The 27,206-nt window shown below is 37.2% G+C and overlaps 1 protein-coding gene across 3 annotated transcripts; it reads left to right on the forward strand.

Annotated features, from left to right (window-relative positions):
- The first annotated feature begins 55 nt into the window (after window positions 1-55).
- On the forward strand, window positions 56-15,275 carry CENPQ (centromere protein Q). 3 transcript variants are annotated; one of them, XM_060164219.1, is made up of 10 exons: window positions 65-147; window positions 419-519; window positions 4,281-4,423; window positions 5,184-5,238; window positions 6,524-6,644; window positions 7,233-7,301; window positions 7,851-7,980; window positions 12,946-13,065; window positions 13,220-13,294; window positions 14,391-15,275. In XM_060164219.1, exons 3-10 carry the CDS (start codon window positions 4,322-4,324, stop codon window positions 14,520-14,522), a joined length of 804 nt encoding a protein of 267 aa, XP_060020202.1. In that variant the 5' UTR covers window positions 65-147; window positions 419-519; window positions 4,281-4,321; the 3' UTR covers window positions 14,523-15,275. The 3 variants fall into 3 exon arrangements, with proteins under 3 accessions (XP_060020203.1, XP_060020202.1, XP_060020204.1); XM_060164221.1 differs by having other exon boundaries at window positions 12,946-13,056; XM_060164220.1 differs by lacking the exon at window positions 419-519 and having other exon boundaries at window positions 56-147.
- The last annotated feature ends 11,931 nt before the right edge of the window (window positions 15,276-27,206 follow it).

Here is a 27,206-nt window from a genome sequence, read left to right on the forward strand (position 1 = left end):
GTCGTTAGGGACGTGGCTAGATGCCCGCCTCTCTCCACAAGCGTTTCCGGTTTCTACTGGTTCACTTCCGGGTCTCCGCGGCTGTGGAAGGTTTTGGCGCGAATTTCTCTGAGCGCGGCACCTGGAAGGATTCAAGAGGCGTCTTTGGTGAGTAGTGAAAGCGCTTTCCCTGACGGTGGCTCCAGTTTGGGGATGAGTTTTGTGTCCGGCGCGTTGGTGGCAAACTCGGCGACTCGTGTTTGAGGAGCTTGAGGTGGTTTTCAAAGAGCAGGGAGATCCGAACAGGTGTGCCCTTCAGAGCCAGCGATTGAAAAAGTGGTATTTGATTCGCAAGGAGGGAGTGAAACCACTCATGGTTCCTCCCCCCTTTCCCCGAATCATTGTAATCCTTGTTCTCCCTCCTTAACCTCTCCCGCAGTGAGTCGTGGGGCGAAGTGCAGCCTTAGTGATGAGTGCCTTTGAGCCTTAAGGAAGCTGCGTCGGCAGCGTTCGCTACCCCGAGGCCTCATTTGTCAAGAGGTAAACTGTGTATTTGCAGTTTTGCCGGACGTTGTGCCCATACAGAGGTCTAGCTTGGTGGCTTCCACGAGTTTCAGCACCCTGGCAAAGAAAACAAGACAACCTAGAATATTTCCCTGTTTCCTACAGAGTAAAAAACACATTCTTTACTGCAGTATATAGTCTGGCTGCAAACTACAGTTCCAGTCTTTTTTTCTGTCCATTCCTCCCGTACACGTCAAAGCCTCTCTGAATTTTTTCTGTCCCTGAACAGACCAGTTTCTTTTGAAGTGTCCTGCCAACGGGCTTTTTTTCTCTCAAATGCTTTACTCCCCTTCCTTCTGGCTAAATATTTCAAAATGTAATTCAAATATTACTTTTGTCTCTGAATTCTGTATGTCCCCCCCCAATACCCACACCAATTTGAGATATTCACTCATTTGTCTCGTAACATTTGTCGCATTGTGTATAATTGAATATACATAGGAATTGTTTTCATATGTCTCTAGCTACTACCACTAGCCTGTGGTTTCCTGTGGATCCAAAACAGGCCAAAGTTTACTCTTCCTTTTTGTATATGCTACAACTAGCCCAATGGTAACAGTAGATTATTTTATTTATTGAGTTCTTACTGTGTCCCAAGTTCTAGGCACTTTATGTATTCTGTACAACCTTTTAGCTTTACAAAAGCCTTTGATATTGATACTTCTAGCCGTGGGGAAAGTGAGCAAATTTAGTTCCCCAAGGCTATACAGCTAGTTAAATGACAGAGCTGGGATTTGGAACCTGGACAATTTGTCCTCATCCCCGGCTGGCTCTTGGCAGTGGTTCTCAACCTCGGGCAGTTTTGCACCAGCGGATATTTGATAACGTCTGGAGACAATTTTGGTTGTCACAACTTGGAGGAGTGGGAGGGGCTCCTGGCATCTAGTGGGTAGAGATCAAGAATGTAGCTAAACATCCCACAGTGCCCAGGGCAGCCCCCATAACAAAGAACTATCCCATGCAAAATGTTAATAGTGCTGAGGTGGAGGAACTTTCTGCAGTATGGCTAATTACCTCAAGTAGGTATCAGTGAAAACAGAGCTTTTCAGACTGTCTGTGACCAATTTTTTTTTTAATTTTTAATCAGTCACAACTGATACTTTTGTAAAATACAATTTTTAAAAAACTGAATACTAGCCAAACCCATGAATGAGCCCTAATGTAAACCGTAGACTGGGTGATAGGATGTGTCAATGTCGGTTCAGGGACTGTGGCAAATGCACTGCTCTGGTATGGAATGTTGATAGTAGGGAAGGGGGGGTATGCTCGAATTTTGTACTTTCTGCTGAATTTTTCTGTTAACGTAGAACTTCTCTAAAAAAGAAAGTCTTTTTTTTATGAATTATTAGAAAAATTAAACAAAAAGAAAAAACAAAGCCAGTTATTTTTTGGCCAGATCTAACATATATAAAATTGTTGTCAAATTGCCATAAAAGTTTCTAAATGAATACTTTTAATGTCTGTACTTTAAAAGACTGTAACAAACAGTTTGTAAATCAAATTTGGAGTAGCACTGAATTACATGTTACTGAATAAAGAATATCAAGAAAAACGATGAACAAAACCAAGCTATAAATAAGTGCCAAATGAAAGAGACCGTAAGAGCCCACAGACTTTTAGAGAGCGTCGAGGTGGAGTAGTTAGGAAGGCTTTCAGGTGCAGGTGGCTCATGATCTGGGAGGAGGTTGGGCACAGACAGGAGAGAGCAGCTCGAGTAGAGTATGTGCACTACTCAAAATGTGTTCCGGAAATCCAGTCTATCTGGAGAGGGAGATGCAGTTGAGGAGTAGCGGGAGAGAAGTATGGAAAGCTTGGCAGGTCTAGATTGTTAAGGACTATAAATGTTATGGTAAAGAGTTTGGATGTTATAAGGTAGGTATTACGGAAGGATTTTTCTTTTTTAATTAAAAAAAATTACCTATCTTGTTCCAAAATTTGGGATTGGAAACAACTTGGTAGGGTTGTTTCCACGCAGTGTCAGCTGCAGTGTATTGGCTCAGGTACATGCGCAAGGCTGGCAATCGTTGGTGTTAGTTATTGGTTGGGAGTTCAGCTGGGGCTTTTGCCTGGGTCTTTAGTTCCTCTCCGTGTTGGCCTTCCTCATAGAGTGCTAGCTGGATTTCAAGAGCAAATATTCCAAGCAAGGGGAAGTTGCAGCTGCTAGTCTCTTCATATTTGGGCCAGGAAACTGGTACAGAATCATTTCCACCATATTCTACTGCTCAAACCGCTGCACAGTCTGTAAGATTTAAGTCAAGGGGACATATACTTCACCTCTCAATAACAAGAGTGAGAAGGAATTTGCACCATTTTTAGTCTCCTAAATGGAATGAGGACTAAATCTCAGCCTTCAATTGTTCTCTCACCTGGATGCTCTTCAGTGAACAACTGTACTGTACATGGCAGTCCTTCCAGGAGAGGTCCACAAGCAAAACTCTCATATGGATTGGTTTTTAAGTAGGGGAAGTATATGGCATGGATGTCAAGTTGAGAGAATTTGACATTTCAAGAATGCAACAGAGGAAACTGGGTGTAGAACAAGGTACCACGTTGTTCAAAAGCAGGGTAAAGTGTATTTTAGCTTCCACTGCTTTTTGTAACTGATCTGACATGTAGTCTCCAAGTATGGTTTGTGATCTTTCAGTTAATTCTTTCTTTCCCACTATTTTTGTCTTACGGGAAAAAGAAAAGCTTGAACTTTTCCTTTTAAAATTTGAGAGAATAGATTTATCCAGAGTACCCACTTTAATGTCTGTCTCTAAATCTGCATGTATATTTAAATTGTAGTAATGTGATAAACTCTGAATTTTTAGAAAAGGAATGGTGACTGGTTTCTCTATATATCTAACTATATATGTCTAGAAAAATATGTATATATAATGTACGCACCACACATACTTGTGTGTGTGTATGTGGGTTTGTGTTCACGTGTACTATACCAAACGTGTACGTAATTTCTTAGCTATCTGCTCTTTATGATCTAATGCAGCAGTATATATTTTATCCCTCTGCTTCTTTTAGCAGAAATGAGTTTGGTGATAAAGAACTATTAAATGGGGAAAAGGAATTATTCTAAATTTTGTCATTAACATTCTCATCCCCACTCCAGTGCCTGTTTTGTAATGTGTGAGAAGACAGAGTAATCAGTATACTTCTGTGCTTTTGTTAAAATGCACATAACCCAGTAAAAGTTAAAACTTAACTTTTTAATTCTTAATTCCTTATGAGTGAATTTACCACATGAATTTCTACAACGTAGATTCATGGTATAATCCTAAAAATTATCGTCTCCCATCTTTGATGTTAAGTTGAATGATAAATCCATTAAGCCTAAAATAAGAAGGCCTAAATGTTATTCTTTGAGTTGACATTATCTGTGACCAGAGTAAAATAACTTAGCACTATATATTTCCATTTTCTTGGATTTAAATATAGAGATAACGTTATTGTATGGGGGAGTATAAAGAGGTGTAAAAGTGGTTTTATATACGATTTTTTATTGCCATACAAATGGAAGAAATTTTTAGGAATGAAATTGAATTAGATATCTTTACTCTAATGAGAACCAATGTTATTTGTTTTAAAATATATTTAAATGTTCTAAAAACACACAATACTATCCCAAAACTTTCTTTATGATTTTTTTTTTACAGGCAAATTTGGAACATTTATACGTAGTCTTTTTAACAAAATGTTTTTAATAAAACAAGTCTTTAGTGTTCTTTTTATCTTTACAGACATTTTGAAGCACTGTTATAGTTGTTCTGTTTACATCAAGATGTCTAGCAAAGCAAATCCTTCTAAGAAAAGGTCTCAACATTTAAAAAGAAATCCAAAAAGAAAAATTGATAATGAAGAAGTGGAGTTATCAGAGAAAGAGGTAATGAAATATCAAGTTTATCATTCAGGACTCTGATTAGAAGTATCTGTTCTATGTAAAGGAGTATGTGAAGACTAAAGGTCAGCTTTACTACAAATTATAGTAATTCATATTCCACATATATTGTTATATGGGAGCTGTTGCAACATGGGTTGTAGAAGTTCTCACATAAAAATTGTTTACCTCAATTTCTAAAGATATTGATCAGAGAATTCTTTAGGGAAGAAGTGCGATGGGGCATTGCTAAGGTGTTTAAATAGGAAGACTGGGAATATAGTATACAGATTCTATGGCATTCATATGTTAAAAGACAAGAGAATCTGTCAATTGATGGAGGAGATTTTTATTAACATAGAGAAAAATTAGTTTCGGAGGAATTAGCTTCTTCCTACCATAAAAGAAATAATCAACATTTTTTTCTCTATTTACCCTGTATTAGACAATGCCTATATTTGTTTTTCAGGAAAAGTATATAACACTATTTCACAGGCAAGATGAGTATGATTTCTTTAAAACATTCTTTGACACCATATGAAATTCTATTATACTTTATCACCATTGTTCAGGAATTGCTTTAGTATATCCTCTGCTTGTGATAAATACACATCCTTTTTCATTAGAAGTAGCAAGATACTTTTTTTCTGTCTTGCCAGAAGATATATGAATTCTCTCCAACATACATGACAAATCTATTGCAATAGCAGTATCTTTTCGTCTAATGTTTAATTCTTTGTGCATGCACATGTGTTTTTCCCTCTAGGTTAGAAACACAGCGAAAAAAAATAAAAGTCATCCAAAACACCTGTCTTCTGAAGGTATTCCTTTTCTATGTCTTGTTTAACCTATCTTTCCCAAGCCATCTATATTTATGAAAAAATTCTCAGCATCTTGTTTATGAGTTCTGCATAAGCAAAAGACAGTAATAAACAGTTACATTCTTATTTTTACAAGAATAAGTAGTACTGGTTGGTCAGTTCTTTTGGTCAACTGAAATTTTACTTACCACCTGTAGCAAAATACTGTGTAGGGCTCTAAGTTGAAAGGAGCAAGAGAAATTCAAAGTGTACCCCAGTCTGAATTATTACTGATTTGTGATATACAGACACACCTACTGACTTCTCTTTGAGACAAATATGCTTCTCTTTTGCCACCACTATTTAGATTAGATTGGAACCACTAAGTTTGTCTGGAGTAAATTAGTTTGGAATAGTCATCTTTACTTAAACATCACTTCAGCATGGAAGAATTTTCTACCTCTCCTCACCCTAGACCAAGTTAGGTCCTCCGGTTTTATACTTCCATAGTGCACTGGACTTTTTCTTTTGTAATGCTTTGCATACCTGAAATGTAATTATTTAATCTCCCTTCTCTCCAAAACTAATCTTCATGTGAGCCAATAGTGTACCTCCTTTGTTTATTTTTTTATTTTTTTAAATTTTTTTTGCGGTACGCGGGCCTCTCACTGTTGTGGCCTCTCCCGTTGCGGTGCACAGGCTCTGGATGCACAGGCTCAGCGGCCATGGCTCACAGGCCTAGCCGCTCCGCGGCATGTGGGATCTTCCGGGACTGGGGCACAAACTCTCGTCTCCTGCATTGGCAGGCGGACTCTCAACCACTGCGCCACCAGGGAAGCCCCTTTGTTTATTTTTTATAAGTAGAATAATATCAACAACCTAGTAGACACTGATTATCTGTTTGTGGTTTGGTTAATCTCCTTTGTTTCAGTTGCCATCCAACATTTGGCAGAAATCATTTTCTAGTCTTCTCAATGAAGCCCTTTAATTCAGGTCATTTCTGAGAACCAGACTTTTGTGTTGAATCCTAATAGTTGTAGCTGGGTTCTTTATTTAAGATTGTCTTGAGTTTGTATCCGCAATATCACTTAATAGTATTTTAGTTAACATAACAATAGCATATTCATATTCAACACCTGGCCTGTTATGGCTATGCAATAAAAAGGAAATTAGTTTATACAGCTTCATAGTATTGGTTCTGATAATTCCATTAGCTCTTTTAGATAAATTTATATTTGCATCACTTTTTAAGTAAAAACATACAAACTTCTAGAAAAACCAGAGTCTCTTCTTTCACCGGTGACAGGACAAGCAAAGCATGCTAATCTAAAACAGGTAAAGATCGCAACCCACAAGAGAAAAACCTGGCAACCTCTTTCGAAGAGTAGCAGAGAACATTTGCAAACTACGATGGAATCAGTAATAATGTGAGTATGAAATTTTTTTCCATTTCACTCTTTTTATTTCTGCTTATATGTTTCCTATAGACAGTATCCTTTTAAATGTTATTATCTACTTTATGGTGATAGGGTGTTTTTCTCTTTTGCAAGAAGATTTATTTAATGTCTTTTGATGGCCTTAGCATTCAGCAAAAATGTCTTTATTAATTTCAGAAACTTGGAATTTTATCAGTGGAATAAAATTGAAATCTTTGCTTGATCTGCTATCTACAACTTTTTCTGGTGAGGGATACTTTAGGAAGAAGTTAGCTCAAATTAACACTTTATGTGGAAGCTAACATGCCAAAAGGAATACAGAGACAGGATTCTGCCATCAGGGAGCTGAAATCTATCAGAAGAGTAAGGCCTATAAATTAATTACAACAATATAATGTGATTAAAAAAACTTAGATTATTCCTCTGCTTTAAATATATTTAACATAAAAGAAAAAGTGATTGATTCTGCCTGGCTAGTAAAAAGGGGTACTTGAAAGATATCAGAGAGAAAAAGTAAACAGATTATACTAGTTATGTTTCAAACTAATATTTATTCATTCCCTATTTTTTCTCTTCTAGAGCAATTTTGAGTAACAGTATTAGAGAAAATGAAAAAATTCAGTATCATCTGAACTTCCTAAAGAAAAGGTAATACAGTTATGCAATTAAAAAATGATTGAAATATAATTGAAAGGTTAAATGATGATTTGTCAGGAATTTGCGGGGGTGACTTATTGCTAAGATTAGCCACTGTTAATAAAAGAACATTACAGGGCTTCCTTGGTGGCACAGTGGTTAAGAATCCGCCTGCCAATGCAGGGGACACGGGTTTGAGCCCTGGTCCGGGAAGATCCCACATGCTGCGGAGCAACTAAGCCCGTGCGCCGCAACTACTGAGCCTGTGCTCTAGAGCCCACGTGCCACAACTACTGAAGCCCGCGTGCCTAGAGCCAGTGCTCCACAACAAAAGAAGCCCCTGCTCACCACAACTAGAGAAAGCTGGCGTGCAGCAATGAAGACCCAACGCAGCCAAAAATAAATAAATAAAATAAATAAATTTATTTTAAAAAAAAAGAACATTACAGCCCTTGGGAGTATGAGGGAAGAAAAAAGAGGATGACAGTATTTCAAACAAAAAAACAAAAATGATACTAATGGTACTCAAAAATAAAGTTATGTTTTTATTCTATCCGTAAGATTGCTGCAACTGTGTGAAACCCTGAAAGTCCCTCCCAAAAAGCAGCAAGATTTAACTCATGTGTCAAGTCTACTGAAAATGGAAAGGACACAGCACAGAGCTAATGAAGAGGGTCTGGCATTATTGCAGGTATGAAGTTTGAACAGGGAGTTCTTTAGAGGGGAAGGGGGAAAAGACCAAAAAGTTTTTTAAATTGTCATGATATTCTTCTAATAACAAATACTAGATCTTGGACCAGGTTTTTCATTAACTTTTATTTTTAACAAAGCAAAAACTTTGCCTGAACTTTGGGCCTCTAAAATTAAGACTATTTCTAATATATTTGTAATAAAGTAGCAGTCTTATTTTTTTCATCAGACTTTAAATATCAGATTATAGGAATTCATCACTAAATGCTGTAGCATTTCAAAACACATTATATTAGTTTTTCTGTCCTGTATCTGCTACTTTATTGGCAAGAAGAACACAATCATCATCATTACTGTTTTTATAATCATTATAGATAACATGTAATGAGGGCCTTCTATGTTCTAGTCACTGTTCAAAGCACTTTACAGTTATAGCCCTTAATGACTTAAAGAGACCTGTGCTATATTTCACATTTTACAAGTGTGCAAAAGAGACATATTGGCATTTCTAGCTGAACCTTAGAGTGCTCACAGTTATGATGCAAACCTATTAGTCCAATTTCAGGGCAAGTGATTCTTAATCATTATTCTGTAGAAGATAGTGGGAGATAATATTAGCTGTCATGATAAATAAACTGCAGGCTTTTAATTAGTGGATACTTGAACAATTAAGAAAAGCAGCCTCGGGGGCTTATTAAATAATTATTAAAACTAAAACAGATTGGACCATATATCCATTTGCCATTTTGAAGTAGTTTGTAGATATGGTCTTTGTTAGCAACTCAACTTTGTAAAGCAGTAAGTTTGTTAACCTTTGTTAGTAAATACGAGGTGGTGGTAGTTTAAGCAAGGAATGCATCCCTAACGATTTGTAATAACTCACCATTCACAAATAGGTCATTCCAGATTTTCCATATGATTGAGAATAACAATGAAAGGATTTATTTGTGAGTAACAGCTCTACATATATTCTAAATTTATAGAGTGGTATTTTTTAGTGGTTGCCTCACTTTCTTCATTGTATGCGATTGAATTTAACTTTCATCCTAGTGTTACTACTTTGCAAGAGTATATTTTCAGTACTGACACGAGCTCCCCCAGTTAATGAACAGTTGGATAACATTAATATGGGTTATTTTTTAAATTTCAGCTTTGTCTAAGATATAATTGACAAAATTGTAAGATATTTAAAGTGTACATCATGATTATTTGATATAACTATACATTGTGAAAGGATTTCCCCCATCTAGTTAATTTCCCTGGTCATCTGACTTTTTTTTTTGTAAGACCATTTAAGTTCTACTCTGTTTCAATTATATAATACAGATTTCAGTTATGTAATATCAGTTATAGTCACCATGTTTCACATTAGATCCGCAAACCTTATTCATTTTAGCTGCAAGTTTGTATCCTTTACTAACTTCTCCCTATTTCCCCCACCCGCCCCCAGCACCTGGCAACCACTTCTGTACTCTCTGATTCTATGAGTTTGACTTTTTTTAAAGGTTATTTTAAAAGGTTTTAAAGTATAATAATGGTAAATGTTATTTTAACATTTAATATTTGCATAAAGTACTAAATCAGAGATAGTAAATAGTCTTTAATCAGAGACAGTAAATGATAGTGTGATTTTTGTAACGCTGGGAGGCATTTGTCTTTTACACCTAAAACTGTATCTCCGTGTGCCAAAAGCATAAATAGACTTAAATGGAAAAAACTGTTTTTCTATACTCGCAACACTTCTGACACTAAATTTGTGGGGTTTTCATACCAAGCAATTCTCCACTTCTCTGTGGAAACCAACTGGGTGTCCTACAATTCAATTCTAACACTAACTACCTGGAGTTAGCACAGACCCCACAGGTTAAGGGCTCAGTCCCACAGAACTGCCCCCACTTCAGATGCCAGTGCAAGGCCAAGCGTCCTGTACTTCTGACCAACCAAGTATAAATCGGGGCTTCCCATGACCTCCTCCTCCGGTTTGATAATTTGCTAGAACAGCTCACAGAACTCAGGAAAGCACTTTATTTACTATTACAGGTTTATTATCAAGGATACAACTCAGGAACAGCCAGAGGGAAGAGATGCATAGGGCAAGGTATATGGGAAGGGGCACGGAACTCCCATGCCTGTTCAAGCACCTCCATGTGTTCACCAATCTAGAAGCTGTCTGAATCCAGTAATTTTTTATGGAGTTTTTATGGAGTTTTTATGGAAGCCTCAGCATGTAGGCATATCTATTATTAACTAAATCTCCAGGCCCTCTCCCCTTCTCAGAGATCAAGGATCCAGGCTGAATGTTCCAGCCCTCTGATCACAGGATTTAGGTTGCTCGGCAACCAGCCTCCATCCTCTATGAGTTATTCATTAGCATAAATTCAGGTATGGTTGAAAGGGGCTTATTATGAATCACAAAAAGTGTTCCTCCCACTTCTGTCATTCAGAAAATGCCAAGGATTTGGAAACTCTGTGCCAGGAATCAGGGATGAAAATCAAAGGTATATTTCTTATAACATCACAACAGTCTAATGTTTGCTTGACAGTCAGTTACTCAGTTGAAGCACTGTTGGCATTTTGGGCATAAGAGTTCTTCATTGGCATAAGAGTCTTTGAACTAGGAGTTTGTAGGTTTTATCTGTCCAATGTGCCTTACTTAGAATGGCTTTTTCGTACTGCAGCCTAGAGTTACTGCTGGTGATGACCTTCCAAAACCTGTATCAGTAAGAGAAGTTGTGTTCATGCAACAAGGACACATTCATTGAACTCTCACTGCTGGTGCTAGGGAAAGGCAGTGATGAACAAAGTCTTTTAGAGATACCGAGAAGATGGTATAGGACCTGCTGGGGCATAGTTTTTTTGGTTTGTTTTTTAATTCATTTAATTAATTAATTAATTAATTTTTTACTTTTGGCTGCATTGGGTCTTCATTGCTGTGCGCCGGCTCTCTCTAGTTGCAGTGAGCGGGGGCTACTCTTCATTGCAGTGCGTGGGCTTCTCATTGTGGTGGCTTCTTTTGTTGCAGAGCATGGACTCTAGGTGTGCGGGCTTCAGTAGTTGTGGCACACAGGCTCAGTAGTTGTGGCACACAGGCTCAGTAGTTGTGGCTCACAGGCTCTAGAGCACAGGCTCAGTAGTTGTGGCACACGGGCTTAGTTGCTCCGCGGCATGTGGGATCTTCCCGGACCAGGGCTGGAACCCGTGTCCCCTGCATTGGCAGGCAGATTCTTAACCACTGCACCACCAGGGAAGCCCTGGGGCATAGTTTTTAATCTCTCTGGATCTCACAACCAGAGTTAACATAAGAAAATATTAGAAGAAGGACAAAAAGTAACATTTCTACAGACAACAAAAGCATGCCAAAAATATGTGTTCACAAAACAGATGAATGCTAACCTAATTTCCCAAGTGAGCTGAAAGAAATTTAGAAAAAGAATAGAAGGTATGAAAAAAGTCATAAATATTAGAAATAATAAAAAATGAAGCTATGGAATTCAGGAAAGAATTAGAGCTAAAGGAAAAAAAACTTTTAGTAATGCAGACTAAATTAGAAGGAGCAATAAGCAAATGAACAGAACAAATAATACTTAAATAAAAGGTAAAGTAAGGAGAAAATTTTAAGACTCAAAAAGAAAGAATGACATTTTTTTAAGGTATTGAGAAAAAGTGACAAATATAAAAGTTTGGCAAAAAAGACACAGCATGGGTATGGTATGAATACCCAAAGAAGATAACCAAAGCAATGGAACAAAATTAATTTTTTTAATTATACTGAAAAATTTTAGTTCTTATTACATTAACCCTTTCCTTTATTCAGTGCTATTATTCATTCCCTTCTGTAGTGTGTTGAATGGTGGCCCACCAAAAGATATGTCTAAATCCTAATGCCTGGAACCCATGAATGTGACCTTATTTGGTTTAATAAGTGTAGCTCACAGACCCAAAGTCTTGGGTACTCAGGGATTAGCACACTATTCCTATAAGGGCCAGGTGATAAACATTTTACTCTTTGTGAGCCATGTATGATCTTTGTCGCATAGTCTTGTTTTGTTTTTTAACCATCCTTTAGAAATGTAAAAACCATTCATAGCTCTTGGACTGATCAAAAACAGCCTATGGGCAGTTGCAGACCTCTGCAGGTACCCTTTTTAATGGTTACTAGAAGCCATAATATATTTGTTGAGGAAAATTACTGTAGTTGACGGTAAAAATTCGGCTTCCAGTATTTGGAGAATGATGTAGATGTAAGTATCAGCCATATCGCTCCGCAGGATTTAAGAGTTATTATTTCTGTATGACTTCTGTGTGGCTTCTTTACTTGTTCCCTGATCCCCAGGGGCAGTGCTATCCTTGGCTGTTGCTAGGACTAGATTTGAAAGCAGTGCAGTACTTAATACCATTTAGAAACCTGGAAGCTGGCTAACTCTATGTGTGGCCTGCAATCCGTACACCCCTGATATCATTATACTCATTTCATTCATTTCTTATTTTCTCTTTGTTTTCCCCCATAAGATATATATATTTTTTTTTAGGTGAGAAACTGCCACTCATTTTCTATTACTATCTCTGCCCTAATGTTCAGCATTTCTTTCTTTTGGCAAATGAAAATAGCACTCAGATGTTCCTAAATTAAAGTTAGAGTTTCTCTGCTGTTACATACCGCTTAAGGAATGCTCCTGTACCTGTTGCCATCAGTCCTTGGGCTCTGCTAGATTCACACAGGTCTTCCAGGATATCTGATGCCCGCAGTTTTGGTAAGCTTTTGAGGAAAGCGTCACATACATCTTTGTTCCATTGGTAAATCAATTTCTAGGGAGTCTGTTTTCTGAAAGAAAAATTATCAGTTTCTTCCAGAAGTGTTTCAATATATAAGGTGTTTTTAAAATATGTATGTATATATTAATAGCTGTTTGGGTTTCATTTAATAGTATATTTAATTTAAAATATTAGCTTTCTCTCTCTGATGCAGGAAGAAACAGATAAAATGGTGGAGACCGTAGAGTCAATGACTGGGGATATTCACAGCCTAAAGAACAAAGTTCATGTTCTGAGAAGTGAGGTAGAAGAAGAGGAAAGGAAGGTAAAACAGGTAATTGTTTAAAAAAAACGTATCGCTAGAATCTGTATATAATTTTTCATGATTAGATTCTACCCAGACAGCTTTTGAGTGTAATAAGAGAAGTCAGCCTTTTGAAATAATCTAGCTTTATGAAATAATCTGTAGCTTTCTTTTTCTACTTTAGATGTTTCAAATAGATAGAGAGGTACTCTCTCTTCCCGAACTTTCTCAGAAGAGTCTCAAAGCACCCATACTTCAGGTAAGTACCAATTTACCATATTAACTGCATCACCAGTTACGAATTGTATATATGTATAATCGTTATACATATAAGTGTATAAGTATAATCATTCTTGTCAATAGCGGTATAGCATTCCATTGTATGGATGTGCCATAATGTAGTAATTTGTGAAAATGATGGAAATAAATAATTTTTGCTGCTACAGGTAATACTAGGAACATCCTTGCGCATATATCTTTACACATTTGTGCAGTCATGGCTGTAGGACGGGTTTCTGGAAGCAGATCCTGACAGCTGCTTTTGTTTGTGCTTCTGCTAATGGCATGTGCAGCTTTTCCTAAGACAGTTCTGTGTCCACATTTGTGCAGTCATGGCTGTAGGAGGGGTTTCTGAAAGCAAATCCTGACAGCTGCTTTTGTTTGTGCTTCTGATAATGGCGCGTGCAACTTTTCGTAAGACAGTACTGTGTCCCATTTGGGTGTACACAGCACAATGCTAACTTACCTTTGCAAAGGACTCCCATAGGTATTATAGTGTAAGTGTTTACAGTGGTAGAAAGGCTTTACGTTTCCCCAGAAAGTAACAAAATTTTCCTGTCTCAAATCTACCTAGGGTGAGAGGAATGGGAATGGGCAGAGGGAAAACAGAATACCATAGATTTAAAAGTAGAATGGCAGTGAGTTGATGATAATTGAAACTGAGTGAAGATTATATGAGGTTTATTATACCATTCTCTCTAAATAACATACATATAACATTTTTCATAATGAAAGGTTAAAAACTAATTATATGGGTAAAGGTAGTCAAAAGGTACACACTTCCAGTTATTTATAAATAAGTCATGGGGATGTAATGGACAGAATGGTGACTAGAGTTAATACTGTATTGTATATTTGGAAGTTGCTAAGAGAGTAGATCTAAAAGTTCTCATCACAAGGAAGAAAAAGCTTGTAACTGTGTTTGGTGATAGATGTTAACTAGACTTACTGTGGTGATCATTTTGCAGTGTATACAAATGTCAAATCATTATGCCGTCTGCCTGAAGCTAATATAATGTTAATATTGATTATCAAAAAAATAAAATTTAAAAAATGAATTATTGTCATGCTCACAGAAAGAAATTTTGATGCTAATTCCAAACCAGAACGCTCTTCTGAAGGACTTAGATGTTCTCCATAATTCACCCCAGATGAAAAACATGTTAACTTTCATTGAAGAAGTCTATAAAAGACTGGATGCCTCTTAAAGAGTTTATTGTTTTGTTTTGTTTGTAGATTGTTCCATATGAATTTAATGTTTACGAATTTGTAAAAATGTTATTCTACGTGATATTGCCGGGGCTGAGGCTTCTTCAGGATTCTCGTAATATGCACTTTAAAATTAACCTCTATAAATCTACCATTAACCTGTATACATCTAATGTAGGCCTTGAAAACTGTTTTTATCAATTCCCACATCTAGGAACTCACATTTATGTTGCTGTATTTCCAGTTATTTGCCTTAAACCCTAAAATGAGAACAGCCACAATCTGATGGTTTATAATGGCTGAATAGAGTTCATTTATTGGTTAGTGCAGAGGAAATATGATACTGTGACTTAACATATGTAAAGTGTTTATAGTGCCTAGCACATCAACATGTAAGTGTTTGGTATCAGTATTGTTTTTTAGCTGATGACTTGCATTTTCTGTCTGGTCATGTGGAACTCTAGAAGTCCCCAAATGCCTTTGCTCTTTTACGTAACTCCCTAGACTTTTTGTGGCATAATTAATATCTGCCAGGTGTCTTTAACTTTAGAGGTAGCATGAACATTTTATTTCTTTGGTTAGGTTAGTGAATAGATGTTGAATATTTATTTTCTACTCTCATCAGAGCATACCTTTATTTCATAAAATTGTTAAAAACGAACCCAAGTTCATTTATTCCCTTAAAATAAACACCAAACCAAAAAAAAATCCCTTCTTTCTAAATCTTTTCTCATTGCGATAATAAGCATATACACGTGAAGAAATTATCACTTAAATATATTAAAAATCATTTTTAACCAACCACAGTATATTGTCTGGGTTGCTTTTATCTGTTTATAAAATAAAATAACTGTAATTTAATTACTTTTCTGTCTAACCTAGAATGTTTTGTCAGTTAATTTAGAGGGTGCTATAATTTTGTTAATGCCCTCCAGGCTGAGACCACCAGGAAGACAGCTTCAGTTAAATAAGTTGGATTTAGTGCTCACTGCAGTGAGGGAGACCACACGTCATGGGGAACCCTGGGCAGCTCAGCAAAAGCGTCAAAAAAAAGATCTTAGGAAATAATGGTCAAAAAGGACCTTAATGGATCTTAAGGGAAATAAAGTCTTCGAGAAAGGAAACCTATAGTGCAGCATTTAAAGAGAACATTACAGTATATACTTTGGACTGTCTGCTACATGCCAGGCAAAGCAACTAAAGGAAAAAGGTTTCACAACATGTCTTAAAACTTAAAAACCCTTGTGTTTTTAGACTGGCAAGTAGAGCCCCAAATCACTTTTATCATTAACCATGACATTTATAATCGCTTTTGGTGGGGATGAAGGAGTTACATTAAGTCTGCTGTTTCCCTCAGAACATGTTTAACAGCTGATTGAAAGTCAACAGGAATACCACTGTTGCTGAGGGGTAGTTCTCTACCATGCATAAACTGGTCAAACTACCCTCTTGTAGCTTTGAAAAGTACATGATCTAATTTTGAGAGACGTACAGTATCTTCTGGCAGGTAGCAGGCAACATACACAATATTTTCTTCAAAGGTTGAATTGTGGTATACTCTTTGTGAAGAATTTAAGAGTTAATTACAGACCCAAATAAAATTGAAATTCAACTGCAAAAGGTCCCAGTAATTCAGATGGTCATCTTATGTAGTATCCTCATCTGTCTAAATTCTCACATACACAGGCCATGCCAACTATCATACACCTTCTCTCCGGTGACTGATAAGTGCCCATGCCAGAAACTTTAAATTCTAAAAGATAAATATTTTGGAATGGAGCCTATATGGTGTAAAAATGTGGCTTGTAATAAAGATAGAATATCAAATAAAATGTAGAGAAAATAAATTATTCAATAAATGGTCTTGAGAAAGCTAGCGAACCAACCGCACTGGGGATGGCGGTGGAGGGTGGTGGTAAATATTCCTACTTTATGACAGAATAGATTCAAAATAAATAAAATTAAATAGAAAAATAGAAACTGAATAGAATTTATGAATAAATAACTGATGTCAGTGTAGATAAAGCCCGACAGTCATACTTGTTTTGTAGTACTTCACTTTATTGCATTTCGCAGATGCTGTGTTTTTTACATACTGAAGGTTTGTGGCCACCCTGTTTTGAGCAAGTCTATTGATGCCATTTTTCCAACACCATTATTTTTTAATTAAGGTATATACGTTTTTTAAGATATAATACTGTTGTACACTTAGTAGACTACAGTACAATGTACACGAAACTTTCATATTCACTGTGAAGCCAAAAAATTGTTGCAAGATTTGCTTTATTGTGGTGGTCTGGAACTGAACCTGCAGTATCTCTGAGGTATGCCTATATTATTCATATAAACAGAGACAAAACCATAAAGAAAAAAAATTAATAGATCATTACATAAAACTGAACTTTTTAAAATAAAAATTAAAAAACCAAGCCAAAGACACAGCACAGACTGAAAAATATCTGTAGCATATATAAAACAAAAATAATATCTTTATTCATAAAGAGCTCTAAAATACCAGTAAAAAATAGATTAAATACCAATAGGAAAATGGACAATTCTCAGAAGAAAATACATAAATGGCCAGTAAGTACTTGAAAGATTTTCAACCTTAAAATAATCATGTAAATGCAAATTAAAACAGCAAAACTTTTTCAGATTGGAAAAGATTGAAAAAGGCTGAAAGGGAAAGTCGCTGAACATACAGGAAAATGGGTCCCCAATAATGCTGCTGAAGGAAGGAGGGAAAATGTTGTAATTTGGGGGGGGAAGGCAGCCTGTACAGATGTTACAGAAACACAGTTTACTGTCAGTCATTTAAAATTATTATTTTATATGGGTTCTACCATTCTCCAGCTTTCCGTTGGGCATATGTTTAACAAACAGGTTTTGCTTAAATATGAGACACCTGCCCAGCAACCTAAAATTAAGGGATTTACTTTCTTTCATTTGGACAGAATTTCTTGGCATTCTCTATTTACCAGAAATAAATGCAGGTGCACCTGTCAACATTAATATTTGAATCATTTAGGTTGGCTTAGTTTCCAAACAGAAGTATCCTAAATCCTCTCAGGTTTCATTCATTGTCAAGAAATTCAGCTTTAAGGAAGAGAGAGGAAAGAAGGAAAGCAAAAGCAGAGAGAAATTCAAATTTCCCATTTGTGCTTTATTCTGTCCTAAGTGACTGATACATTTTTCTGTTCTAACTAGTTTTCTCATTAAGAGTTGCTACCCTTGAATGTATTTCTCCCCACTTAACCACCACACAACCACTTTCTCTTGCCTTAGGTGTTTGTCTCCTTATTAAAGTGACAGCTGTTTGTAGCAACCATATCCAAAGACTGGTTATACTTGTTAAAATTGGACAAAGAGGAAGATGAAGGAGGGACGTTTTCCAAATACAATAAAACTACCATAGAGTACTTTTTTTACATAGACTTTATTCCTTTTTTAACTAACAGAAACAAATGTGCCTTAGCCAGTTTTACCCATTTCCACCCCCAAGGAGGTCCTTAAAATTAAGGTAAGTTTTCAAATGGAATGACAGTGCTGTATAACAAAAATAACAATGGTTAAAATGGCTGATATTTATTGATATGTGCTATATGCCAGGCACTATTCTAAGCCCATTACATGTACACATGCATTTATACCAATGTTTAATCCTAATAACAACCCTATGGGGATTAAACTTCATAGCAAATCACTGTTATTCCCATCCTGCATAATCAGAGACAAAGGAAGCTAAGTAACTTTGTTTTAAGATCACTCAAATAGTAAGTGGTGATAGAGCTAGGAAGTAAAAAAGGTCAGGCTGTTTGTCCTTTAGAGTTTTAGAGTTTCCCACAGTCTGTTTACTGTCCTGTCCCTGAGATGTTGTTTTAAATTTTCCTCGATCCCCAGTGAGGCTTTTTAAAATCAGATTTATTTCTGCATAGGAAGTTAGACAGTTTGTCTGTTTCTTTTTAATAAATTTTTAAAATTTTTATTTATTTTTGGCTGTGTTGGGTCTTCGTTGCTGCATGCGGGCTTTCTCTAGTTGCGGCGAGCAGGTCTACTCTTTGTTGTGCATGAGCTTCTCATTGTGGTGGCTTCTCTTGTTGTGGAGCACGGGCTCTAGGCACAGGGGCTTCAGTAGTTGCAGCACGCGGGCTGCAGTAGTTGTGGCACGTGGGCTCAGTAGTTGTGGCTCGCGGGCTCTAGAGCGCAGGCTCAGTAGCTGTGGTGCACGGGCTTAGTTACTCCGCGGCATGTGGGATCTTCCTGGACCAGGGCTCGAACCCGCATTGGGAGGCGGATTCTTATTAACTGCACCACCATGGAAGTCCCACAGTTTGTCTTTAACACCTACATCATTACCCAAATTTGGACACCTTATTTTGGATATCTGCCCTTCACATACAAGGTCATAGTCTCCACTGTCACTCCTGAAACACATGTGTTAGTGTTTTTATTTGCAGTGACATTTCTGCCTGAGGCTTCTTTGACTTTGTTTTGAAGTTTATTTTCAAGAATTAAATGAAAAAGCCTATTGAGCCCGTTATTGCTTGTATTTATTTATTCTTTCCCCCTGCTTAGTTGTTAGATGAGTGACCCAGTGCCAGAGCCCACAGAATGCCTGGAATGTGAGCTAACACTGCAGAACCACTAATAGAAAGAAAACACAAAAGTGTTCTTTATAAAGAAGGACATAGTGAGAATGACGTTACCAGGCTCTTAAGTGGGGATAGTCTTAGGACACTAATAATTTCAAGAGTGGAAGCAAATTCGGAAGCACAACCAGCCCCAGAGAGTTGCAACTAAGTAATCCATCTCAGTTCTCAGAAATTGCACCAATTTTTATCTTTTCTTTTTTTTTTCTTTTTTATCTTAATGTCATGGGTTTTTAAACCTTTTTCCAGACCTTTTAGGGAAAGGTCTGGAAGAGCTAGCATTTCTTGAGCATCTACGTATGCCTAGAATATTAAGAAATTTGTATTTCTTTTTCTGGTCATGGATGCATAAAGATAGAAATTCTATCCTAAAACGTTTATTTTTTACCAAGGAAACGATTAGGGGCCCAAGAATCTGGACTTGTTTAAGGCCCTCAGAGAGGGTGTCAGCAGTTTCAGGAGTTAATAAGATCAAGTCTGAGATCTGTTTTACAGAAAAATGAAATACTTGCCTCATCTATTCTGAGGACAATAACAAAGGGGCATAAAATTCGAAGGAAAGACTTAAATTTAATATAATGAGTGTTGTGTCCTATCTGAAATGAAACCCTAAAAGATGTTTATAAGTGGTGAGTGACAGATTCTAATTTATTGAAAATATTCTGGTATTTGCAAGGCACTATCTCGAGGATGATTTCTCAGTTTGAGTCGGTATAAAGAGAAGTAGTTGTTTGTGGTCCCGTGATACCGAGTTCGTATTTCTTCTCATGTCATTTTCTTCGAGAATGAGTTCTTCCGCACGACTAACCTACCTGTGTTGCTGATGCTTATCTACTCAACCGGACTTGGTCTTGGGGCGGCAATGAACGGTGTCATTGGTACATTGCCAACCTCATCTCCTGCTTCCCGAGTGTGTGTCCATGATGACAAGGGGAACCCGTGTCTTGGTCTGTCACAGACCAGTTTGCTACCATGTGCCATGGCTAAACCCTGCCAGAGCATCGCAGGAAAGGTTACAGCCGGCTGGTGGCCCTCACGCTGGCCAGGAAGTTGCGAAGCCAGGGATTCCCCTCTCAGGGCAACGTCCTGGATGACAGCGTGTTCTCCATCAGCCTCCTAAGAACTCGGCATTCAAGCCGAGTTCTTGCCTTGTCGATTCTATAGGCTTATTCTCACCCCTGCAGCTTTCTCTGGGCAAGTTCACCCCTAGCCCATTAGAACTCCAGGAATTTTCTGCCTTTTTCTGAACATACACATGCTCCTAGCTGTCAATGAGGGGAAAAATTAAAACTAGAATCAGGAGAACCTTAAATTTTTGAAAAGGACCAGAAGACAAGTAGGGTTAGGCTGGGAATGCCTAACTCTCCCTGTCTCAAGTTTCTAAAGTAATGACTATAGGGGTCAGAGACAGCTATGGGTAAAAACAGGATAATTATCTTCCTTTGCGATCCACTGTAGGAAGAAGGTTCTAAAGTCAGAGGGTCTTCGCAAAGGAGCAGAAATGACTGCATGAGAACAAGTGATTTAACACGGGAGCATGTGGCTACTGCTTCCTTATTGCTGCTTGGGCTTCTGCTCGGTGTTCTCATTACCACGTCAGTTCCCTACGACCCAAAATAATGCTCCCCTGTGCCTGCCACTGCTGTTTCCCCAAACACTCTTCCTACTACCTGTGACTCAAGTTCTCTGTAGAATATTCTGCTTTTTTCCCTTTAATTACTGTCTCTCCACTTCTGCCTAGGACTCTAGCATATAGTTCTTCCCTGGAAATGTTTGAATGCAGTGGTTCTCACCTTTTAGTGCCCTTCAGAAGCACCCGGAGGGCAGGTTGCAACACAGATGGCTGAGCCTCTCCCCACAGCCCCAGATTCAGTAAGTCCGAGGTCAGGCCTGAGAATTTGTACTGCTAACAAGCTTCCATTTCTCAGTTGCCTTGGATGGAGGAATGAAGATATGGGCATTTTAAAAGCTAGAAACAAACGAACAACAACAAAAACAAATAAATCAATAAAAAAAATTTTTAAAAAGCTCGAAACAGACGATGTCGGCATAGGACTGGACATTGCCTATCACCTATTCCAGCCCCCTTGTTTATAATCTGCTTTCTCATGGGAAACTAAGATGCATATGTAGGTGTGAATCTGGATATGCAAATGCACATGTAAACATACATACACATATATTTACATTTATTTCATGTTTCTGTATGCATATGTACATACTCAGAGAATTTTGATAAGATAAACTTTAATTCTCTCATTACATATGAAGATTTGCGGGCCAAAGAAAATAAATGACATCTTTGAGATCATATAGATAATCAGTGCTAGAGGCGGAGCCAGAACAGTGTTACTTTGATTTCAACCTTTTTTTTCCCTAAGCCAAGTATCTTTTTCATAAAGGAAATTTAAATGATTAAATTGATTAAATGATTATAATCAATACTCTTATTAGTCTTTTATCCTTATCAGAATTTTTGTTTTAATTTGGATTCCAATTGATTGTGTATGCATATCTTTCAAGGAAAATAAAGGAAGAGATAAACATCACAAGCTATGTTCTTCTATCTGCACTAAAAGCAGACACAAACACAATGGTTGGATTTATCTAGTCTGGATAAAGTTGATTTAGCCATATGGAAAATATTGGTTTCTTACCCCATGGAGGTCACAAACATCCCGACTACAAAGATTAGAGGAAATCTAAATTTTAGGTGTTTATTCTTAGAAAAGTAAACAAACTGGCTGAAGGAGAGCTTTGTTTTGATAAAAAAATATGATTCCTTGGGAGTGACAGTATGCTTAGGTCACCATGAGCCAGTTGTTACCTAGAGACTTATCCTTGGTGCCAGAGGGAAGAGGTCTAAGTAACTGGGGTCCATAAATCTCTCCGGAGAATGTGGTCTAGTTTCTGCCCCAGGGATTCTCATTATCTTTAGCATTGATAACTGAGGGTTACTCCCAGCTGGTACATGGCATCATTATTATAGCCCTGTGCCTTATTGTCTTACTAATAATAATGTGCCTACTGTTTACTTAACATTTAACTACCTGCTGATAATTGTGCCCAATTTTATATATACTTTTGTGTATGTGTCTGTGTGTGATTTATCTTTTTTTTTTTTTTTTTTTTTTTTTTTTTTTTTTTTTTGTGGTACGCGGGCCTCTCACCGCTGCGGCCGCCCCCGTCGCGGAGCACAGGCTCCGGACGCGCAGGCCCAGCGGCCACGGCCCACGGGCCCAGCCGCTCCGCGGCACGCGGGACCCTCCCGGACCGGGGCACGAACCCGCATCCCCCGCATCCCCCGCATCGGCAGGCGGACCCCCAACCACCGCGCCACCAGGGAAGCCCTGTGATTTATCTTATTGTGGGAATTCTGGCTGGGGGGTGGGTTATGGCTCATCAAAGGTCATGCAGATTTTAAGTCGTGATCAGAGCCTGAGTTTGTCAGATTCTGAAGCCTGTACTTTGTATTATGCTAATTGGCCTCTCAGGCAGCTAGGAACTCTCTGAGGACTCAGTACAGGCAACATGCTCAACTCTGCAGAGATGTGTACTTGGCTCTGGGTGGATGCGGACTGGGTTTTGCAATTGTCTGCGTATTTAGTGAGCATGAATGTTCACTCTGCCTAAGACTCACTGAGGGGAAATACAGAGGAAGAATGGAGATTTCAGTCTGCTCAAACTTTGGGAGCAGGACAAGGCAGGGCAGTTTCGGAGGACATTTAGACATCCTCTAGAATAGAATCTCATTTAATAACACAAGTTTTGTTTCTACTCATTTTGCATTTTTCATGACGAATTTTTGTTTGGTGATTTGAATTTTGAGAAAAAAACATGAAAGAACTCTAAATTAAATTTCTTTAAGTTGTCTGTGATAATACCTAAAGTTTTATATCCATTTTCCCTAATCTCAGTAAACACTAGGAGCAGAGAAAAAATAAAACTGAAAGTAAAACACAGCCGATGGAATAGCACAGCACCTACAACAAAGGTGATTTCTCCCTTCTAACCTGGGACGTTAGCATTAAAATTATTTTAGTTGGGGAAAATAAAAATAGTAAAAAAAAAAAAAATGCAGATGGAGGGATTGTTGTGTCAGTATAGGTAACATTAACAGCCTAATTCTCTTTCCCCAAGTTTCTATTCACCCATGTTTCTCAATCTCTGATAGAAATCTTGGCTCCAGCTATTAAAACCCAGTTGCCGACAGCCCTTTGCTTTTTCTGATCTTACTGTACCTGAGCAATGAGGTGAAAGAGAGAAAGAAGCCACTCCCAGCCTCTCCCCTTTTCTTTACCCCCTCCAACCTCAGCAGTGCTGGTGGCATGTGTGTTCCAGCCCTGTTCCAATTTTGTTCACTTCTTTTTAAAATTATTTATTTATTATTTTTATTTATTTATTTGGCTGCGTCAGGTCTTCGTTGAGGCACAAGGGATCTTTGTTGAGGAGTGTGGGTTTTCCCTCTCTAGTTGTGGTGCGTGGACTCTGTAGTTTGCAGGCACGTGGGCTCTCGCTGAGGGGCACGGGGCTTAGTTGCCCCATAGCATGTGGGATCGTAATTCCCTGACCAGGGATCAAACCTAAGTCCCCTGCATTGTAAGGCAGATTGTTTACCACTGGACCACCAGGGAAGTCCCTGTTCACTTCTTGAGTGAACTTTATTTTCTTGAGTGAACTTTTGTTCACTCCCCCTTATTCTGGCTCTGTGATTTTAAAAGTTACAAATAAAAATAGCTAACATCTATCTGGGTATTCTTCTTCCTAATTGATGTGTGGCTTTCTCTCCCTCTAACAGATCTATGTGTTTCCAAGGCAAAATATACTCTAGGTTTTAAACACTGTTAAAAGACATTGCTTATAATCCAGTAAGACTGTCAGACTTTAGTTAGTACCATGCAGTTACTGCAGTGAACACGAGATGTAAGATTTTAGTTCTAGATTATTTCCCAAAGAGAGCACTTGATATATTTCTAGTTGTCCCATTAGAATTTTTGCTTTTTTTTTTTGGCTGCGCTGTGCAGCTATGGTATCTTAGTTCCTGGACCAAGGATTGAACCCAGGCCCCAGCACTGAAAGTGCTGAGTTCTAACCACTGGACCACGAGGGAAGTCTCTCTGCTGCATTTTTGACTATTTCCTTTCATCAGATTCCTGAGACTAAGAACATGGAAAATAAATATGCAAAAATAACAATACAAATTTCAGGAAAAGAAAATAGGTTAAAAGGGGAGATTAACCCCACAAACATTAAAACATACTATAAAACCTATATAAAGTGTAGTAATGGTACATGATTGTGCAGAACAAAGGGGAAAAAAAGGTCCAGAAATAACAAGTACACAGGAAAGTTTAAAATAAGATCAAAGTGGCATCTCAAGTCGCTGGGGTAAAGATGGAATTTTAAATAAGTGGCAGTGAGACAAATGGATAGCAATCTGAAAAAAAGTAAAATTAAATTAAACTCATATTTCATACCTATACAAGAATAAACTCCAAATTGATCCAAGATATAAATAAATAAATAAAGCCTTTAAAAAGAAAAGAAGTCATACAAATACTAGAAGAAAACATTGGTTGGTTCCTTTATAATGTGGGTATAAGTAAAGGCTTTCCAAATTCAGAAGTAACAAATTAAGTTTGATAAATAAAATACATATGTATGTGTGCATGTGTGTGATTTCTCAGTGGCAAAAGATCTGGCGTCAAAATATAAATTACACACTAGGAGAAACTATTTGCAATTTATATCACAAATAGAGAACTATTTTCCATAAAATATAAAGAACCCTTAACACTGAGAGGAGAAAAAAAATTTACTCAAATCCAATAGAAAAATGGGCAAGAGACATGGTTAGTTCACAGAAAAACAAATAAAATGACCCTTAAACATATGAAAAGATGCTTAACTTCACTCAAAAAAAAAGTGTGATTAAACTGTCATGCAATACTTTTAAAAAATATTGAGAACCCAAGTTTGAAGCTGTAGAAAATAGGCATACTCATATACGGTAGTGGGAGTAGGAAAGTTACAACTCCAGTGAGGGGAATTCAGTACCATCTAATAAAATACATACGCATTTATACAAGCAATTCAACTTCCAGAAATTTACCCTGAGGATTCCTCCACAAATATAAAACCAATGTTTGCACTGGGTTATTCACTCCAATATTATTTGTAATATCAGACTTTTAGAAACAACCTAAATTTCCATCCTTCAAAGTCCAGGTGAATGAATTACGACACATCTACACAGTGAAGCACTTATAGCAACAAGGAAGTTCTCTGTGATGTAATTTGAGGTAATTTCCATGATACGTTTTTAAGTGGAAAAAAAAAGCTACATGTACAAGAGTATGTAAGAAAGAATGAGAAAATTAGTGTATATCAAATAGATCTCTGCTAACTTTTCTTTTGCAAACAGAAACACAGGAAGATTAAACGAGAAACTATTTTTTAAGTGACCTATAAGTAGTGGAGTTAGGGATGGGAATAAGACTTCCCCGAATATATATCCCTTTTATATTGTTTTGACTTTTGAACAATGTAGGAACCTGGGATTAAAAATAACATCTATTCTTTGGCTCTGTTGACTGAAAAGGGCTACAAGTAACAACACTCAATGATCATCCCTGATAGTCAGATCTTCATAAATACCTTTCAGGGAAAATAGAACTCTTGGAGAAAAGGCTGAAGAACAGGAAAAGGAAAGAAGAAAAGGAAAGAACACCTTGGGCAAGAAAGTAAGGAAATGCTCGAGACTAAATGTGGTCATGTTGGGAATTCCCTGGCGGTCCAGTGCTTAGGACTCCACGCTTTCACTGCCAAGGACCGGGGTTCAATTTAAAGAAAAAAAAAAATTGGTCATGTCAAAAGAAAACAGAACTGGTACAACGAACTTCCTACTTGGCAAATTTGATACCATATATAACAGCATCGAAAATAACAATAATGTAGTGGATTATAACACCTGAATTTTTTTAAAAAATCCTTGAATCCACAATGATATGAAAATGAGGTGGTCTGGCAAACAAAAACTCTTCTTCACAGAAGAATACCTACTAAGGAATGTAGAAGGAATGGCAAATTAGAAAGTTGACATTTTGCAATCTCCAATTTAAGAATTAACTCAAGCAAGGATTATTATTAAATAATATTAAATAAAGTTTATTTAATATTATTACTACTTACAAATTGTAAAGGGTAAAATGGGCCTGTATAATGGAGATGACTGGTGGTCACCATCTTTACCAAGTGGTCAAACTTAGCATGAGTCGCAGTGGAAGAACCCAACATTGTGTGCCTTCTGATACAGTGCAGTGAGAAGTGCAATATATCACCACATAGATTTCTGGCCAAGACTGCGTAACCTGAATCTAATCATAAGGGAAGAATCAGAATAATCCAAATTGTGGATAGAACATTCTATCAGATAATTGGCCTGAATTCTTCAAAAAAGTTAATATCAGGGGTGGGAAGAAAAGATGTGAGTGCTTCATTCTAGATTTTAGGAGACTAAGAAACTTAACCACCTGCGACTCGTGAACCTTTATTGAATTCTGGATCAGAGGAACAAACTCTAAAACACACATTTTGTAGACCATTGGGAAAAATTTATTATGATACATTAAATGATACTATCAAATTAATGTAAATTTTCTTAAGTACGATATTGGTAATGTGGTGGTATTTATTTTGTTAAGATGCATGCTGAAGTATTTAGCAGTAAAGTATGATATCTGTAACTTAATTTCAAATAATTCCTAGTAATGTCTATATAGTGTGTGTGTGTGTAAAGACAGAGAGGGATCAAATATGATAAAATATCAGTGAATCCAGGTGAACAACAGCTGTTTATTACACTCTTCTTTTAACTACTTTTACGTTTGAATCAAAATAAAACTAATGGTAGAAAGTGGCAGATTTTTACAGGCAGCTTAACCTATGTATAAATGACAAACACAGGTCACCACAAATTTAATGTAAAATATTGTATTTAAAGTATTATTTTATTCTCAGTTTTTCTTGACTCAA

The sequence above is a fragment of the Lagenorhynchus albirostris genome, chromosome 10 (assembly GCF_949774975.1).
Source record: "Lagenorhynchus albirostris chromosome 10, mLagAlb1.1, whole genome shotgun sequence".
Classification (NCBI taxonomy): Eukaryota; Metazoa; Chordata; class Mammalia; order Artiodactyla; family Delphinidae; genus Lagenorhynchus; species Lagenorhynchus albirostris.

Excerpts from the sequence above, each read along its gene's own strand:
- CENPQ (XM_060164220.1), top strand. The coding sequence starts at position 4,322 with ATGTCTAGCAAAGCAAATCCTTCTAAGAAAAGGTCTCAACATTTAAAA. Across the intron at positions 13,066-13,219 it reads AGGAAAGGAAGGTAAAACAG|ATGTTTCAAATAGATAGAGA; the intron begins GTAATTGTTTAA and ends TTTCTACTTTAG. Across the intron at positions 13,295-14,390 it reads TCAAAGCACCCATACTTCAG|AAAGAAATTTTGATGCTAAT; the intron begins GTAAGTACCAAT and ends TCATGCTCACAG.